The 14,826-nt window shown below is 47.0% G+C and overlaps 1 protein-coding gene across 1 annotated transcript; it reads right to left on the bottom strand.

The window, feature by feature from the left end:
- Positions 1–4,564: 4,564 nt before the first annotated feature.
- Positions 4,565–11,957, bottom strand: LOC131817647 (zinc finger protein 599-like). The gene is made up of 4 exons (XM_059151189.1): positions 11,877–11,957; positions 7,296–7,385; positions 5,125–5,398; positions 4,565–5,040 (listed from the first exon to the last, which is right to left on the bottom strand). Exons 1-4 carry the CDS (start codon positions 11,955–11,957, stop codon positions 4,565–4,567), a joined length of 921 nt encoding a protein of 306 aa, XP_059007172.1.
- Positions 11,958–14,826: the final 2,869 nt, after the last annotated feature.

Genomic DNA, 14,826 nt, shown 5'->3' with positions numbered 1-14,826 from the left:
GAGGCATTGTCTGGAGCAGCCCCGTCAGGGAACGGCCTCGTCCAGAGTGGCCACGTTGGGAGCGGCCTTACCAGGTTCGTCGTCGTCACCTTTTCGTAAGAGACCGCCCTTACCAGTTAGTTTGGTTTTTGATGCTTGGCGTGAAATAAAGCTTTGCTTGACCTTCGCTTTGTATCAGTCTCGTTCCTTTTATCATGGACCCTAACAGGGGCCACCTTGGGTGAAAGCCCCATCCTGGGTGAGCTGTAATGGGAGACTTCTCCTTACTGGCCTTAAGCAAGCCTCTTCAACCTCTGAGGAAAAAATTATACTTAAAAACCGTAAATAAGCCCTGGGGATGAAATGTGCAGCATGATGACTATGGTTAACAGTACTACACAAAAAGTAATATTTAAGAGGTTTAAAAATAGGTGATATAAAGATAACTTGCAGAATCGTGTACTAACATTAAATAGTGCTCTAATCAAGTACTTCCCAAACCAGTAGCATTAACCTCACACAGGAATAAGTTAAAAATGCATCCAGGAGGACCCCAATCCATGCCTGAACCTGCAGCTAAATCCTGGGGAGGTGTATGCAAACTGAAATCACGGACGCTGGAGAAGATATCCAGTGGAGGAACACAAATGAGAAAGCATAATGAAGATATAATTGCCTAATAACTTCTGCCTGTATTTCATTGCCCAAAACTCATTTATATGGCTCATGTAGACAAAGCTGTGTGTCCATCAAGGGAAAACCAGATTGGAGAGCATCTACCTACTTCCTCGTACAATTCATCAGATATCCATTTTATTATTCTTCCTAGATATTCAGTACTACTACCCTTTGGGTGGTAACCCAAAATTCCATACCTTTTTTTTTTTTTTAAGATTTTATTTATTTATTTATTTCACACACACACACAGAGAGAGAGAGAGAGAGAGATAGATCATAAGTAGGCAGAGAGACAGGCAGAGAGAGGGGGAAGCAGACTCCCTGCCAAGCAGAGAGCCGGATCCAAGGGGCTCTATCCAAGGATACTGGGATTATGACCTCAGCCTAAAGCAGAGGCTTTAACCCACCAAGCCACCCAGGCGCCCCTCCATGCCTCCTTCTTTTTTTTTTTTTAATATTTTATTTATTTATTTGAGAGAGAGACAGTGAGAGAGAGCATGAGCGAGGAGAAGGTCAGAGAGAGAAGCAGACTCCCCATGGAGCTGGGAGCCTGATGCGGGACTCGATCCCAGGACTCCAGGATCATGACCTGAGCCGAAGGCAGTCGTCCAACCAACTGAGCCACCCAGGCGTCCCTCCATGCCTCCTTCTTAATGTTAGTATTTCTTTTTTTTTTTTTTTTTTTTAAGATTTTAAGTAATCTCTACACCCAAGCTGGGGTTCACACTCAGAACCCTGGGATCAAGAGTCGCATGTTCTACTGACTGAGCCAGCCAGACACACCTAATATGTCTATTCTTAAGACCACACACAAAGTGAGTAACTTGTTGTCACTATATAACTATTGTTCTGTGACACTGCAGAAGGACCCATTCAAGGATCTGCTGAAGGAAAAAAACCATGCCAACCTAGATTTCTATATATGTCAAAATTTCAAGAAAGAATACAAAATAAGACTATTTCAAACAAAAAATGAGGAATTTAATGGAAGATTAATACACACAAAATAAAATCCTAAAGGTTATACTTAAGAATTTTGGAAAGTAATCTTAGATGAAATATTTAAAGTGATAGAAGGAATGAGGACCCAAGAGGGGAATACATATGTGGATTGGTATATCTGCCTATTATTTGCATTAAACATGAATAACATTTCCTTGTGGAGTCGGATTAATAAAGTTAAGATTCATAATCTCAACACATATACTGAGATAGAACATATTAATCTTCTAAGTCCCTTATATTGCCTGGGAAGAAGGAAAGCATTAATAAGTCTGTGCTATACTTTTTTAAGTGTTTGTAAATTTTAGCTTAAACAATAACAAACAGAATGAGCTTTTAAAACTAGATTTAAAAAAAAAAATCTGGATTGTAAATAACAGGTTTTTTTAAAGACCAGAAAAATAACAAGTGAGGCAAAGAAAGCCACAAAATAAGAGGACATATAAACCCAAATATGTAAAATATTACATTAGGTAAGTATGAAATAAATTAAATTAGCAGTCAGTCTTTTTCATGGTTAAAACCCCTCTTCACAAGATACTTAATCTTCGTTAATAAATTTCAAGGACAGTTTTCAAATTGCTATTCAAAGAACAATTAACATTCTATGGCATCCTCAGCCACCCCATCTCTACCAGGGAAAGAAACTGGGGCAAAGAATGTCCTGGCTTTGGTTGCTGGGGAACCAAGACCTTGTGCTCACGGTCACCAGAATCTATGATCAAGCTTCTAAAGGTCTAAAATCAGCTGAGACGTCATCAAGACCTGCAGTGTATTTTTACAAACAAATCCCATCAGTACATGTACTGATGAGAAAGGAACAGGATGGCATGAAGGGGTTAACACCATAGTGAAAATCATTTTAACAACAGCTAACATTTGGGGCACCTGGGTGGCTCAGTGTGTTAAACCTCTGCCTTCGGCTCAGGTCATGAACTCAGGGTCCTGGGATCGAGCCCCACATTGGGGTCTCTGCTCAGCGGGGAGCCTGCTTCCTCTTCTCTCTCTGCCTGCTGCTCTGCCTACTTCTGATCTCTCTCTGTCAAATAAATAAGATCTTTAAAAAAAACAGCTAACATTTAAGAATACCCACAAACCTGACACCAGGTACTTTACAACGCTATCCTTTAACCTGCATAACCACCTGGTGAGGTGTGTCAGTCAACACTCTTGTTTCATAGGTAATGAAGCTGAGACTCACAAAGGATATTAGATCACCCACTTTACAGAGGAAGAAACCAAGAACCCAAAAAGTCCCTGGGTTGCACTGTCATGGCCACTAGAAAGAAGCGCAGCTGAGAAGGGTGCTCACCAGCACTGCATGGCTTCCTGCCCAAATTCAACCAATCTGGGTAGTGGTAGGGCCAGGGCCCCACAGAATCAGAGAAATAAAGCCATGGCAAATTCACTGCCCATGTAACCATCAAGGGGAGAGAGTCCTGCCTTTTTTTGTCCAAGAAAGGGAGTCTTCAGCTTCACTTGCTCACTCAACAAACTAGGTGCTGACTGAAAACCTAGAATACAAGGACAGGCCATGTCACATTACCAAGGATACAAAGGGCTCATTCTTCATGGAGGAGGGAAAGTCATTCCCTGGGGCTCACCCATCATACCAATTATGGACATGTCTTGTTGGCTCTGCCTCCTAACATGTCCCAAGTCATCTTCTACCCACCAAATACAGTGCCACCATTGTGGGACAGTCCAATGACAATGCACTCCTAGACCACCCAGTGGCCTCATCTCTCTATCCCACATCAATTTTTCCCTCTTCAGTCCACTCTCTACACAGCAGCCAAGGGTAAATTCTACCTAGATCATGCTACCTCCCTGCTGAATCCCTTCCTCAGCCTCCCAGAACAGTTAGAATAAAATCCACAAAGCCCTGTGCATCTGGCCCTGTTCTCTCTTGTCTTACTGCTCACCACTCATTTCCTCCAGACACACTGGCATTCAGCTGTTTCCTCTAATAAGGCCAGTTCTTGCCTGCCTCTATGTCTTCACACATACTGTTCCCTTTGCCAAAAATGTTCTTCCTCATTGTTGAACATGGCCGGGGCTCCTCCATCCCACATGGGTCTGCATGCTGTCACCCTTTGTTTACTGTCTGCTCCTCTGTCCATGCTTGACAGAGGAACATACATCTTCCCACTTATACAAGAAAGGCCTGTGGGGAAATGACATGACTGAGGTCACCCAGATGGTGATGGGCACAGCTTGGAAGTGCTAGAATTCCAACTGTCCCAAGAACCCAAGCCCTCAGCCACTGGACCACTCTTCCCAATGGACATCTGTCCTCCATGCCTAAGTGCTGACCCTGATTATGCCACATAAGGAGTCCAGGCACATTACTGTCATAGCAGCAGTGTTGCTACACCACCACTCTGTGTTACCACATGTTCTTCCCTTCCAGACAGCAAGGCCCATGTCTCAGCCCCCCATGTATTTCCAAGACACAAGGTACATGTGGGTTAATGGGCATGAAGGATGGGGTTCTTGTGACTCCTGCCCATCATACCAGCAAGAGCACAGCAAGCCCATGGAAACACAGAAAGTTAGATGGGGGGAGACAATGGACCATGAGGGAGGAAGGCCCTTCATCTGCAAAGCACATTGGTTCTGCTATGGGACAAAGTGAGGCCATGTCTCTGCAGGTCACATGACAGTAAAGAACTCTCATGTGTGGAAAGAAGGTCCCTCTACTGAGAACCACGTTGTATTTTGGAATACTGGCCTCCAGTCTCTGTAGTGCCAGGGCTCAGCATCAGTTAGAGGTGACGTTGCAGGCATAGCACAAACTGCACATGTATGAAACACACACAGTATGCAGGGAAGCCTTGGGTATGAACTCTCAGATGCCAAGTAACATCCTCCCTCCGGTCAAACACTCTGCCGCTGCCATACTTTAAAAAGGTCTCTTTAAGAAGAACTCAGTATGAGTTCTCTGATGTTGACTGAGGCCTGCCTTCTGGTCAAAGGTCTTCCCACATCTCTTACACTTGTAGGATTTTCCTCCACTGTGAATCTTTTTATGAGTAGTGAGGGTTGAGCTGTAGCTGTAGGTCTTTCCGCACTCACTGCACTCATAGAGCTTCTCCCCAGAATGACACCTCATGTGTCGAGTTACAGAAAAGCTGTTACAAAAGGCTTTCCCACATTCTTTGCACTCAAAGGGTTTTTCTCCAGTGTGGGTTCTATTATGGCGTATAAAATCAGAGTGGCGGGCAAAGGCCTTCCCACATTCACTGCATGCATAAGGCTTCTCTCCACTGTGAATCCGCTGGTGCTCCGTGAGGTGTGACCTGCGGCTGAACGCCTTCTGGCATTCGATGCACACATAGGGCTTCTCCCCAGTATGAACTCGCTGGTGTTCTGTGAGGTGTGACCTGCGGCTGAAGGCCTTCTCACACTCGACGCACTCATAGAGCTTCTTCTTAATGTGAATGCTATAGTGTCCAGTGAGATCTGCCTTCTTGAGAAAGGCCTTCCCACACCTTTTGCATTTATAGGGTTTTACTCTAGTGTGAATCCACTGATGTTGAAGAAGGAAGTGATTCTTGATAAACTCTTTCCCGCATTCCTTGCATTTGTAGGATTTCTTCCCTCCATGAATCAAGGGGTCTTTCCTTGGTCTATGTGATTCACACTCCAGGAGACCATCTCCTGGAGAGACTTGCTCCTGTAAATCATTTCTGCCCAGATTTTTACTTGTTACCAAATCATCACACTCAGGGTTCACCTTTTCAGGCCGGGTTTCCTTGTAGGGGACTGTCCCTGTCCTTATATGCTCTCCCTGTTTTTCTGATGGTCTTTCTTGTTCCCTGGCTTCTCCCAATGTGGAAACACTGGAGTCTTCCTCAGTCAGTAACCTGTGGGGCAAGCATCCCTCAAACAAGGCTGGTGGAGAAGCAGAAGGCTCTGTAGTATTGGTTTTTGCTTTGTCATCTGAAGGGAATCCAATGCACAGAAGAGGCCCATTAGCAATGCCAACATACAAGGAACAAACTCACTAAGCCAGTGGGAAAAAGAAGATGGAAACAGGGCCACTGATACCTGATGGATTTTCACATCTCTGAAACTCAGGTTTGGATTTTTTTTCCTTTTTTGCTGGTCCTTGGATTCTTGACATCTTTAAAGGGACAACCTTGGGGAGAATCTGGGGTAGGGACCAGAGAAGAATCCCTTCCTCACTATCCAGAGGGGAGAGAAATGATGACACCATGTGCTGTGTTTGTTCTAATAAAGGATGTCACAGGGAGCACTACAAAGGGTGCATCTAACCCAGCCCAAATGAGAGAGAAAGACAACTGGGAGGTGTCTTGAGATCTGAGTCCTAACGAAGCAAGAGTTTACAACAAACAGGGCACTGCAGCCAGAGGAGGCAGAGTGTACAAAGGTGCAGAGTCTAGAGAGAACCTTGGGTGCTGAGGGAACTTCAGAGCACTAGAGGATGGGGGAGATGTAGCTGGAGACGCAGCAGGGTGCAGACTGCAGAGTCTGTAAGGGTGAGAGTAAGTACAGCCATGGCCACTCCCAGGACAGTGACTACAAGGCTAAGGGTGAGCAGGACCTGCCAGGGGGACATATTAAACCTACTGTGTGAGGAACAGCTAGGTAGCTAAAACACGGACAAAAGCTAGAGAAATTTGAAATATTTCAAGATATTAAAGAGAAGCTATGCAAATGAAGAAGTTTATAACAAGGTTGTCAGCTCTCCTCAAATCTATCTGTAAATTCATCACCAGTCCAGATAACAAGATAACAAGATTTTCCATGAAACTCAACAAGCTGTTTCTAGAATTTATATGCAAGAGTTAAGGGCCAAGAATGTCACTGGAAAAAGAATAATGAGATGGGGCTTGCCCTCCCAGTATTTGGGTTATGATGAAAGTATAGACATCGAGACAGCATGGTACTGGCAGAGCGATAAGGAAAACTAGCAGCAGGACACCACAGTGCTCAGAAATAGACTCAGGAAAAAAAAATAAATAGACTCAGGGATACACACAGCTTTCACTGACTGCAGAAATGGTGCAGGGGGTCAGTGGCAGAAGAAAGGGTGATATAACAAATAGAGCTAAAAACCTGGCAACCCACATGCAGGAAAAAGTTACTGCATTTCTACTGCATGTCATACACAAAGTTAGTTCTTAGTAAGCAACAAAAAAGGAATATAACTTGAGCTTGGTGTAAGGAAAGGCTTCCTAGCAAGACATGAAAAGCAGTAATCATAAAACAAAAGATAAATTGATCTGACTAAATAAAATACGAGTTTCTTTTAATCAAGAGATGCTTTAAAGAAAATTTCTAAAAAGCTAAGCTCTAATAGAATACAATCGCAGCATAAAGAATGAGTAAAAGGTTAGTATCAGGAATTTTAAAAAATCTGACAAATCAGAAAGGGAAGAGCTACCATCTTAAGTGATTCCCGATGGAGACAAAGGGAGAGCAGACACATCTCAGCCTAGAACATGGCAGGGACTGTGGGAAGGATGGCAGGTGGCTCTAAAGGCCTTCTCCACCAGCCAGGCCTCAAAAGACAGGAGGAAACCAAGAAGGAGGCTGCACGTCCCTGAATGGAGGTGAAGAGAAGACTTACCTAGTGAGACCAGGAGCCTGCAGGTCTCCCTCATCACCTTCCAGTACAGTGTCCTTTGGGGCAGGTCCAATAATTCCCACTCCTCCCGGGTGAAGGTGACAACCACATCTTTGAAGGTCACCAGTGCCTGGAAAGTCAAACACAGTAGCATTATGTGCTTTATGGCTGTTGGGTGGGACCAGAGCCTGCAACTTAGTGTCTGGTGAAGGTGTACAGAGGTCCATCCCTGAATCATTGAGGCCTCTTGAAGGCTAAGCTCTGAGCTGGACTTAAGAGGGAGGCAGACATGGCTGACAGAGAAGCCCTCCATGGTGGAAACAATGGAGAATGTCAGACAATCACATTCCCACGTGGACCATGGGGACAGATGATAAGTGGTCTGGGACAACAGAGGGACAGGGAAATAACCATGATAATTCCAGTAACAGAAGAGCAGCAGCCCAAGCCAAACCTCCCTGGTTCTTCCTGTGTGCCTGCCTTGGGCTGTGGGATTCACATGCTCTGGTAAAGGGATGAAATGTTCGCAGCTGTGTACCTCATGGAAGCCATTTCACTTCTCTGAGCCTCGATTTCCCCGTCAGTATAATAGTTCTCTCACCTTATCAGGTTATTTGAGAATCCAAGGGAAAACATTCCTAAAGCCAGCACTCGAGTTCTGGCTCAGGGCAGTGCTCTGTACATTTATTAACCTTTCCATCACCATGAAGATAAATGGCATCATCAGCTCCACATCACAGGGAGTTGAGGCTCAGGGAGCTACTGTGAGTCACCTGAGAGTTCCCAGTCTACACCCCAGAGGTAGGATTTGAACCTAGGTCCTTCTGGCCCAGATCTGTAGTAACCCTGACACTGCTCCATTACTGTATGTGAAGCACTTTTTTTTTTTAAGTAAAAATTATTTATTTGAGAGAGAGAGAGAGAGAGAGAGCATGAGCAGACGGTGGAAGGAGCAGCAGAGGGAGAGGGAGAAGCAGACTCTCCATCAAGCAGGGTACCCAATGTGGATCTCAACCCAAGGGCCCTGAGGTCATGAGCTGAGCCGAAGGCATATGCTTAACTGACCAACCCACCCAGCCGCCCCAGGTGAAGCAGTTCTAGTAACAGTTGCTGTTAATCTACTTCTGCCATCCCTGACCACTCTTCCTTGGACATGGACAGAAGACTGCAGCCATCCTCACCCTCATGCAAGAGGCACAAAAGAGGGTGATACTCATCCTGGGAGTGGTAGTGTCTGGGCCATCTCCCCATACCCACTTGGGTGCGCCAGCCTTCTCAGATGCCCCAGGAGATTCTGCAGTGAGCTATCACTCAGTTTTCCCTTCCTGAGTCCTGATAGCATGTGTCTCTGAGTCAGGAACACCATACATACCAGGGAACCCGAGTGGCTGAGAACAATGCCATAAAGGCAGCAGCCTCTGACTGGCTGTGATGTGTGTCCTGGTGAGGGTGGGGTGAACATCCAGCCAATGACCGCACATGCTCCCCTTCCCAAGACACATCTCAGCAGGTGGCGAGGGAGGGTGCTTGGCAATCACAAGGCCCTCTGGTGCCTCCTTAAACAACTCTCCTCACTGCCTCCATCCACGAGGTTCCCCAATCTGGGACGGCTCCTCTTACTCTCCTTGTTCCCACACTCACCTGTAGGGGAAATCCCTGCCCATCTCACAGAGGTTAATATAGGTGTCATCCTCGGGCCTCCCCAGCCCACTGTGGTTGGAAACACAGGCTCTGGTAGCTGGTAGTTAATGGACAATATGTGATGTTTAACTACTTCAGAGTTGCGTGACCTTGGGTAGGTAACTTAACGTCTCTGAACCTCCAGTTCCTCTTCTGTAAAGCAGGGATGATAATAGCACCTAACCCTGAGGGGACGGGAAATGAATGAGATGAAACACAGTAACTGTTCCTCAAAGCAAATCAAGGGCTCAGTAAAATCCAGCCATAGCCATGTTTGGTTATTCTTATTTTTCCTCCTTGCTCCTCAAGCAACCTGGAAAGGCTCAATCTGGCACTCAACTCTGCACAAAAACGCAAGCTCCCGTGCATGTGAGTTCAGGGGGTACTTTAGCTAGAACTGGAAAGATGAAGTGGCATTTGAGCAGAGGACTGAGGAATGCACCAGCATGCCTGCTGAGCTCCAGAGACCGTGTCCTGGGCAGAGGGAACGGCCAGGGCAAAGGCTAGCAAGTGAGCAAGAGCTCGGCAAGTGGAGGAGGGCATAGCTGCAGGGCCGTGAGATGGGGGAAAGGGAAGACATGTGGGAGGACACAGAGCAGTTGCAGGGACAGGTGCAGCAGGCCGGCAGGGGGGTGGTTGAATGTAGATTCTAAGTGTGACAAGAGCCCACTGAGGGGGTCTCATTCTCCAACTAGCTGTCGAGGTCCTGTTATGGCTCTGACAGAGCAGCGAAGAGCAATCACAGCTCCTGCTGGACAAAGATCACCAACAAGGACTAAATAACTGAGCAAGATGATGCCAATGGCATTAGGATTTCTGAGGCCAAGGTAAGAAAGGACAGGATTAGAGAGATGGGTCCTTGTTAAAACAAAAGCTGGGGATGGCCTTACTGCAGACAGGTGCCGAAATGGCAGGAAAAAAGGGAGGGGGCACATGCTGGAGATACCTGGGAACTGTTGTATATTCATGTCTAAAAACACACCATGGGGGCACCTGGGTGGCTCAGTGGGTTAAAACCTCTGCCTTTGGCTCAGGTCATGATCTCAGGGTCCTGGGCTCGAGCCCCGCGTTGGGCTCTCTGCTCAGTAGGGAGCCTGCTTCCCTTCCTCTCTCTTTGCCTGCCTCTCTGCCTACTTGTGATCGCTGTCTGTCAAATTAATAAAAAATCTTTAAAGCCACACATGCCCCAGCACTGCCACCGCTGACTCTTTAATGCATCTACTCTTCACATAAAAATAAACGTCTTAAACAGAAAAGTAATCTTGTCATTTTAAGTGGCAAGCCCGCTTTACTCGTAATAAACAGATGGCAATTACAAAGATGAATCCAGTAACCTTCCTGGCTCCCAGGGCCTGAAGGCCCTTTTCATCCCAGCAGAGAAGGAGTGATTCCAAAAATACTGCTCCCACTGTGAGTCTTCCCCTAGGCTTTCTTACCATAGTCTTCGGCTGCATACAAACCTGAGACAGGGGAAACCCCAGGGCAGGATTCCCCTGGGGTAAGCCCCTAAGTTCATCACAGGACAAGAGGCTCTGCTCCCTGAGAACAGTGTCCAGAGTGATGCTACCTGGGCAGTGTTGGGCACTGGAGGACACACATCACACATATGCCCTCTCTGGCCCCTTCAAGCCACAGGGAGGAAATGCCAATATTCCCACTGACCCCAAGAGATGGAAGACAAAGGCACTGATGAGACTTACTCAAGGTCACAGCCCTGGGAAGGGCATAGCCAGAATGCCTCCTGAAGCCTCTACACTGCTAGTGAGCTCTTTCTGGAAGCTTGGTTCACTCAGACGGAGCAGGGACAGGGGGATTCTGAGAAGCCACATTTCTCTCTCACCACATTGCCAAGAGGACAAGAACAGAGCAAAGGCCTCCTTGGACCCCAAAGATCACAGAAATGAATGGCCACGACCAGCATTTACTGGGCATTCCCTGCATGCACTGCACTGTCTTTCACACTCTGCCTCCCACATCTGTCACCAGGACCCCAGAGGGAAGAACTGCAATTGGCACATTCACAGACAAGGAAGCGAACGGTCCCACGGCGGTGCAGTGGCAGAACACGGAGCTGAACCCAGGCTGTTGGCTTTGTAACCCGTTTTGCACACCTGTGACACATGCTGCGACTGTGAGGGGGCTGAGGGTGACATGGGGAACAGAGTATTCCAAGTATTATGTGGGGCTGCAGGGAGCCTCCTTCCTGCTGTCCCTGCCTCGTTTCCCCTCCACAGATAGAGAAATCCTATTAAGACGTGACCCAAGAGCCAGTCCTCCTTAGTATAGTGGTGAGTATCCCCGCTTGTCACGCGGGATACCGGGTTCGATTTCCCAACAGGGAGGCTGCAGAGAGCTTTGGGGCACCAGTGGGTTGAGCCTCTGCCTTCGGCTGCAGTCATGGTCTCAGGGTCCTGGGATTGAGCCCCACATCCTGCTCTCTGCTCAGCAGAGAGCCTGCTTCTCCCTCTCTCTCTCTGCCTGCCTTTCTGCCTACCTGTGATCTCTCTCTCTCTCTCTCTGTCAAATAAATAAACAAGCAAATAAATAAATAAATAAAAACTTAAAAAAAAAAAAAAGGACTTAACCCAAATCACGTTCCTCCTCTACTCCAAATCCTCCAGGGCTCCCACCAACCCCAAAGAGGCCTGGTTCCGGTTCCTCGGCTTGTCATTCCAGCCCTGATCCCGATCTTGGTGCCGTCCTCCCACCAGGCAGAATGGAGAGCTGAGATTCTGCACAGCTCCGCCGCACCTCCCCACATTCGCACCCCTTGGTGCACGTGCCTGGGACAGCCCTCCACACCTTGCTGGTCCACAGAGCTGGGAACCTATCAAGGCGGTCCCCCAGGCACAATGGGACCCAAGACAATGCTATCTTCCATATGGAGGCGCTGGGATTGCATCGTTGAGGGTCCACAGGGCCTGAGGGGTCGTCCACTCACCTGTGCCGGGTCCATCGGCTCATCTGCTGCCTCCGCGGGACCCTGTGCATGGACGGGGTGCTGCGGAAGGTGGGAGGCCATGGATGGTCCCAAGGACTCCGCTGAGCTGCCTCACACACCCTCAGCCCTACCTCAGGACAAGGGGACACGACACCTCTTCAGAAGCCTCCCTGGCCCGCGGCCTCAAGCCCACTGAGGGTCCCGAGGCTGCAACCTCGCAAGCAGGCCTTGGACCGCCCAGCACAACCTCCACGAGGACCGCGCCGTAGCTCTCGCGGAACGCGGGATCCCAGCTCTGTGCTGTGATTGGCCCAGCGCTACCGCCTCTTGCCGCTGAGCCTGCTGGATGATAAGGTTCCCGCAGCTCTGCCTGCTGTCTCAAGGGGCGCTCTTCTAGAAATCACCTCACGGGACCAGCGGCGCCTGCCTGAGGTCCTCTGGGAAATGACGTCACGAGGTTCTGGGGGTGGGACGGGGCTTCTTCGCTTCTTAACCCGCCACCACCGCGTTTCTGGGGTGCGGCTTCTCTGATTGGGGGAAATGTTTGGATGTATTGTCTCGTGTGTGCCTGAAGTGTGCCCGGCTCCTGAAAGGACGCGGTGAACGGTGACACCACGCAGAGTCCACCCCTCGGAGATCAGAGCTAACTAACAGCCTTTGCTGCTCTTCCGTTCCGGGGAGACAAGCTGGAGAGTCAGTTCTGTTGGATGCAGTAGTTGTCAGGGATGACAGGAAAAACGCTTCTGGGGCGCAAGTTGAAGGGGAGAGGGGGGACTCTCGCACAGCTTTACATCATGTGGCGAGAGCACTGTCTCCTTTTCCCTCAGAAAATCTGTTTTTCCCCTGCCTGCATACTCGCGAACTGAACCCCTATCCCAGCCAGCGAGCAGCACCATCTCACTAATGGGGAATTTCTTACCCCGCATTCCAAGGCGTAACCTGTTTCTTTCAGTGATGTGACACCTGAGGTCTATTTGAAAGGGAGAGGTATTTGCCAGGTTTCCTTTTCCGTTGGGATGGTGACCATGACGGTCATGGTCTGGGAGTGTGTAGAAAGTGACCATCTGAACCCCGGGATGAGTGGATCTTCTTGATTTCCATCTGTTTGCTGTAATTGCAATGATAGTATCTACCAGGGGAATTGAAATTGTCTCTGAAACCCGTTTGTGGAAAGTAAATTGCTCCCTACCAGTTTTAGTCTACTAGCAAAATTATGCAGGATGTTACCAATCACCTCGTGCTGTGCATTAACATCAATTCAGTAAAAATCCACCTTGAGAAGTTGTTCTGCGTTCCCATTGCATAGCACCTTCCTAAGAAGTTTCACATGATTGTGGTTACACTGCTCCTCGTCCTCAGGTCAGAAGGTGGCTTCTCCTACACTGGTCACCTTCTGTGTCAGCTTACTCAAGGAGGACTCCAGAGTTGTGTCTCAGGTGGAGGGATGGATTTGTCCTTACCTGAGATGGGGAGGTGTGTTGGTGGTGGTGAGATGGAGGAGCTTGGAAATAGTAGGATCTCACTTTTGAATATATTTAGTTTTAGAATCTATTAAACATCCAAACGAGGCAGGCTGTAGACATTTCAGTGTAGAACTTGGGGTTTTTTGGTAAAAATAATTTCAGCATTTTGATTTACTGATAGATTGATATCTAGAATACTCATAGTCTACAATCCAGACTCCTCAACAGAAGAGGAAATTAATGTTCAGAGATAACACGAGGCAAAATGTCTCATATATGGATTTCTGCAGTTATAGGTAAGTCCAGTGTTTTAAGAAAAGTAAACACAGAAGCAGTTTAGCTGGGGAGTATTTAAATACTGCTTGATGAAAGGAGTGTTCTTATGTCTCAAACTAGGACCACCTGTGGTGTCATTTATATTCTAGAGCTGTGTGGGAGATAAGGTTGATGGAGATGCCAGATGAGGCCACACCCTTGTGTGGCTCCTTCCCTTGCATCATTCTCAGTCCTTGCCCTTCCATTTTTCCCGATAATTTCTCCTTAATAAACCACATATCATTGAACCCTGTGTCAGCTTCTGCTTCTACAAAATCCAGCCTCAGACAGGACACATGTGGTCAAAACCTAAAATATTAATCATGTGAAGTATATCCAGGATATTGAATTTTCTTTTCCATAATAAGATGAGCAAGGAAAATCAAGAAAACTTGCTTAAATGCATCCTGATATGAACAACACTCTGCAATTTTAGAGGAGGGTTAGAATGTGATGGTGACTCTCTTTGTTGGGGAGTGCCTGTCTCTCTGGTCCATCCCTGATGAGCAGAGTACATGGTGTTCTCTGTTGTGTGACTTTATGTCTGTGGTGGATCTCTAATGGTTGTGTTTTACACTAGGTAGTTCTTTAATTTTGGCATTTCTTCCTAGTGCAGGTGTTCTCAAACGTGAAGGTACATCAGGATCACTGGGGAAATAAGAACACAGAAGCCCCGATGTGACTGAGGTAAGAAAGGACCTAGCATTTATGTTGATAACAAGTTGCCCAGGTGCTTTTGAAATGACATGGTTTGAGTGTCTTGGCTGTTCAAGGATTGCAAAATAAGAATGAGGATTAAAGGGGTGACAATATATGCAGTTTTAAAAATACGGTCTTTAAAATATGGAAATCTGAAAATCATTATTGCTATTAGTGCAGTAATATAAGACTCTGAAGCTGGTTATGAATAGGAAAGCACTCTATGGATTGCTAACTTGCAGCCCATGTTTCCTGGAAGGCACATTGCAAGTCCAGAAGAAAGCACAGGGTGGAGAATGAGACCTCTAACCCAGGTAAAGGAAGTAAGAAAATCTTAATTCTTGAAGAAGCAAGATCCCACCCTAGATAGGTCTCCTGGAGACAGGGAGATTCTTTTACTTTTTAAAGATTTTTATTTATTTATTTATTTATTTATTTATTTATTTATTTGAGAGAGAGAGAGAAGAGATAAT

This window comes from Mustela lutreola, chromosome 16, assembly GCF_030435805.1.
Source record: "Mustela lutreola isolate mMusLut2 chromosome 16, mMusLut2.pri, whole genome shotgun sequence".
Lineage (NCBI taxonomy): Eukaryota > Metazoa > Chordata > Mammalia > Carnivora > Mustelidae > Mustela > Mustela lutreola.
The sequence above is the reverse complement of the archived record's forward strand: the minus strand, read 5'-3'. Positions and strand labels throughout refer to the sequence as shown.

What these genes read in the sequence shown, in the direction of transcription:
- LOC131817647 (XM_059151189.1), bottom strand. Translation starts at nt 11,957, where the DNA reads ATGGCCTCCCACCTTCCGCAGCACCCCGTCCATGCACAGGGTCCCGCG. An exon ending in AGCCGATGGACCCGGCACAG is followed by an intron (nt 7,386 to 11,876) that starts GTGAGTGGACGA and finishes TTGACTTTCCAG; the next exon opens with GCACTGGTGACCTTCAAAGA. An exon ending in GGCCTTTCTCAAGAAGGCAG is followed by an intron (nt 5,041 to 5,124) that starts ATCTCACTGGAC and finishes GCCGCAGGTCAC; the next exon opens with ACCTCACAGAACACCAGCGA.